The sequence below is a fragment of the Limulus polyphemus genome, unplaced genomic scaffold, assembly GCF_000517525.1.
Source record: "Limulus polyphemus unplaced genomic scaffold, Limulus_polyphemus-2.1.2 Scaffold11527, whole genome shotgun sequence".
NCBI lineage: Eukaryota > Metazoa > Arthropoda > Merostomata > Xiphosura > Limulidae > Limulus > Limulus polyphemus.
Window position 1 is genome coordinate 2,792 of NW_013677137.1, and position 4,560 is coordinate 7,351.

Below are 4,560 nucleotides of genomic sequence, written 5' to 3' on the forward strand. Positions count from 1 at the left end.
ATATCATGGCATGGCCAATACCCCAAATATTTATTTTTATAAAATAGAATTTAAGGACATAATGATGTAACACTCATCATTTAATTATTTATAAAGTCTCTCAAAGTTACTGTATCTACTGCATTTACCACATCTGAAGACAACCCATTCCAAAGGCCAACCACCCTATTAAAAAAATAAAACAGTCTTAGCTATAGAAGACTCCCACACTGCCAAAATTTATATTTCTGTCCCCTAGTCCTATCATTCTCATCAAGAACCAAAAAAAAAGACATATCAACACTACCAATTCCTTTAACAACCAACACCTCAACCAGATTCCCCTCTAACTCTTCCTTCTTCAAGAGAAAACAATTCCATAGATCTTAACCTATTCTTTTATGACAACCAATCCATGCCAGGTATCATCCTAGTAACCCTCCTCCAAACCCTTTCCAACAATTCAATGTCCTTCCTCAGGTAAGGAGCCCAAGAATGAACATAATATTCCAAATGTAGCCTAACTAGTAACCTATACAACAAAATTATAACCTCTTTAGACTTGTATTCAATATTTCTATACATACAACCTAAAATCCCATTTGCCCTACCACTAGCAACAATATAGTGCTTGGATAGCTTAGCAGAGAGGCATATGTTTATCAAAGGCTATGTTTCATTTGTCTGTGTTTGGCTATCAAAACATAACAATGGCCTTTGGTGAGTTTAATAACACTTAGAAAAGTGTACTGGCACCTTTTTGACAACTTTCCATCCAGGAAGTGTGTGAATTAATCCCACTGCTTCATCTAACTGTAGTTCTGCTGTTGTATTGATTTTCTTTTTAGGACCCCATTTGACATTTGGTTGAATAACAAAGACATTATAGCCTAAACCTGGTACTCTGTATTTTCTTCTGGCCAAACTGTCTTCATCCAATTCTTTCAATAGCTGTTCAACCTGCTCATCTCTGTCATCCTCTTCTTCTTCTTTAATTACAATATTTTCTTTCTTCATTTTCTTTTTAAACAAAACTGCAGAATTACTGATCTTTCTCAAGGACAGTAAAACTGGATATGTGACAAATCTGAGAAAAGGTGATTCTTGTACATACCAAGGTTTTTTACATACATAAGTTGAACTTTCTGGCCACTGAACACAAGTGTTTGTACATCTATACAACTTTCTTAACTCTTTGTTTTTAATAAAATTCTTCAGTAATGTGGCTTTTGGACCAGCTACAACAGATGTGGTGTGAAGGTGTAATGAAGATACATGAAAACAAGGTTCTAAACTTAAAATTTTCACACACGAGAAGTTAAAACATCCATTGTTTCTGGTAAAGCTACAACTATCAGTGAAACATCTTCTTTGAAGAAGTGCATGTACAAGTGAAACAGAGCGATTGATTTTCATCCCTCGAAACATTCACTATACAGATGCATACCTGCAAAGTCAATAAATATTTGGTTATGATATGAACACAATAACTATATTCTGAACCTAAACAAATAACAAATGTCACTAAGTGCAAAAGTTAAACATAAGTAAACAACCAAAATGGATAATTTGCCAATTGCCAAAATTGAAAATGTCCAACATGTTCCAATAAAAATATTAAGGTTTCAGTTTTGGTTTTTAAACTTTGGTTTACAAGCATACAGTAGTCTTAAGAAAATGTTTATATTTTTCTTAAAAATTTGTTTAATTCAGTAGGGACATCCTTACAACAAGATTTTAAACCAGTCATACACGTTAAAATACTAAATATCTTGAACATTTTAAATTACTTACTGTCCTAGAAAATAACTCTACTTATTACAAAATCAAACTATGACATTACAAAAAATAATAATTAAGAGCAAGAAAAAACCAGACAAAAAAAGTCCATTATACCCATTCCCACCCCCTCTTTCCACTAGAATAATTAATCCAACCTTACCGACTCTCAGCTTTATTCAACCAAAAGTATAAATAAATTTAATTTTCGAATTAGCAGTACGGAGAAATAAATGTCAAAGGCCGCATTTCCTTTACTTTGAATTTGATACTTAAAGACAATAAAATTACTTCGTTTGTTGATACCAATTTATCATAAAAAAAAAAAAACGTCATGGAAATTTTCCTTCCTATTTTCGTTTTCAAATGACTTTTCAATATTTTGGAAACACCCCTTCCAATTCTAGACATTAACGTGCTCTTGTCAATATTAGTCACCCTATTATAGTTTATAAAGTAATTTTAAATGTAAAATTCTCAAACCTCTAAGATTAAGAGTACGATATTACCGTCTAAAAATTCTCCTCTTACCCTCGCGATAGATTACAAATAACAACGCCCTCTCTTGACCATATTCGTTGTTTTTAATATTGTTTGTTGTACATCATAAACTAATTATTATGTTATTAAAAATATTAAGCCCAACCAACAAAAATACATTTAAGTCTTATCTAATTTATGGGTTAAAGCCGTCCCTAATTTATCAATGAAAGATGGAGGAAAGGCAGTCATCACCACCAACCGCCAACTCTTTTTACCAACGAATAGAGGGGATTGATCGTCACAATATAACGCCCCCCACGGTTGAAAGAGCAAGCATGTTGGTGGGACGGGGATTCGAACCATAACCACCTGACCTAGCCGACAATTAAAACAAGTGTTTCTTTAACTACGTAATGATGTATCGTAAAAGGAAATTGGATAACTGTTTAATTACGAAAACAGGCGCTTCAAGGGGAAGAGAAAGTTCAGTTATTGATTTGAGCGCCGCAGTGCGTCGAAACAAAACGATAAATAACACTATAATTTTTATAAAATGTACACAATAACAAAAGGAGTAGAAAACACACTGTATGGTCCCATAGTACACTTTCAATAATGTGATACACCTCAAACCTGGAAAAATTATGAACACAATGATAAAGATGAATAAATTCAACAGATTTTGTGAATACTATAATAAAGATAAGCTGAATACCTTGTGTTTATTATATTACAAACTTGAAGAGTTGTTTATATGAAAATAAATAAATTGCCCCAACACCCTCCAGTTGGTGTATCACAGACTAAAAATGTTGTGAACAAAGTAATAAAGAAAAATAGGTTCAAAACATTGCGTATGGTATGACACAAAGTTAGAATTTTGTAAACAGGTTAAGTTTATTAAAATATAATACAATAATCAAATTGCAATGTAATTTAAATCAAAAAATTAAAATATTTTTCGTTAGTTAAAAGGACACTGTAGGTACTTTATTACTCTATTTATTATATATTTTTTACAGTTGATTTGTCGAACAATGGTCACAAGATAACGGAATGATTCAACCGCAAACACAGTTTTGTCTTTGCTTGGTGAAAAAAAGGCATAGGCTTAACCGACCTATTTTACTTTCAGAGGCTGTGGATTGAATAGATACGCTCAGTTATTTATTAGTTTTCAACAGAAAACTTCAAAAGGAAAACCTCCACACACACACAAAAAAAAGATATTTGATTATTTAAATTGATCGTCGCGTGACGAGCTCGACGATTTTTACCGGATGAGCATGACTGTGGTCGTATATTTCTATTTACATGGATACTCTCCTCACTGTCACTTAATGCGCCTGCGTAAAACCAGAAAAATATTGCAGGATGTGGGTTTCAATTACCAATTGATGTCTAGGACGTATAAAGAGCTCCCATTTCAAATATTAACTATTTTCTAGGACAAGTTTGTAAAAGAAGTGTAGGCACTAAATAATGCTGGTAATAAAATAAATATAAAAAGGCGTCATACCTAAGATAAAAGAGGTTTTTTTCTTGTTTTAGAAAACAATGAAACAAAAAAAAATTAAGCTAAATTAAACTATGACTAAGATTTTTAATTTGTTTCGGAAACAAGGTAAAGAAGCATTCTTACTTTTTATATGAGTTTGAAGTATGCCGTTGTTTTGCAACTGGAACAACGTACAATATTTTAGTGATATAACCAGAACAACGTACCATGCTTAAGTAAAAAAGGGTTAGGAAAGTTGGATGAGTTTGTAAAGTAATGCAGACAAGGTCGGACGTTTTATGGAGAATGCTTGGATATTTTTTATTTTCTCACAAGATATTAATTATTTTTACTTATAAATGAAACCCATAGATCATTTCATTTGTTCAGAGATGTCGCTAGTTACAAATAGCTTACCTTAAAAATTCACTACGCAAGTTAATCTGGATACATATTTACTTTGTCAATTGCAAGATAAGTTAAATAATGTACAGTTAACCACAACACGTCATTCGTGCTAGTTTAAAATTATTCAAAAAAAACGCATAACTAATTTAAAATATGATTGAGTAACTAAATTAAATACTACCTGACCTTTAAGACATAAAACTTGTAATTTATTTATACTGTGTGAAAGAAAAATCACAACATTTTCAGCAATCTTAATCACTAAAATATTGTACGTTGTTCCAGTTATATCACTAAAATATTGTACGTTGTTCCAGTTGTATCACTAAAATATTGTACGTTGTTCCAGTTGTATCACTAAAATATTGTACGTTGCTCCAGTTGTATCACTAAAATATTGTACGTTGTTCTGG

At 31.8% G+C, this 4,560-nt stretch overlaps 1 protein-coding gene across 4 annotated transcripts; it reads right to left on the reverse strand.

Moving 5' to 3' along the window:
• Nucleotides 1-538: 538 nt before the first annotated feature.
• On the reverse strand, nucleotides 539-2,363 carry LOC111083835. 4 transcript variants are annotated; one of them, XM_022380536.1, is made up of 2 exons: nucleotides 2,290-2,363; nucleotides 539-1,426 (listed from the first exon to the last, which is right to left on the reverse strand). In XM_022380536.1, the coding sequence occupies exon 2, from the start codon at nucleotides 1,405-1,407 to the stop codon at nucleotides 706-708; it is 702 nt and encodes a 233-aa protein (XP_022236244.1). In that variant the 5' UTR covers nucleotides 1,408-1,426; nucleotides 2,290-2,363; the 3' UTR covers nucleotides 539-705. The 4 variants fall into 4 exon arrangements, with proteins under 4 accessions (XP_022236244.1, XP_022236242.1, XP_022236243.1 ...); XM_022380534.1 differs by having other exon boundaries at nucleotides 2,268-2,301; XM_022380535.1 differs by lacking the exon at nucleotides 2,290-2,363 and adding an exon at nucleotides 2,242-2,280.
• Nucleotides 2,364-4,560: the final 2,197 nt, after the last annotated feature.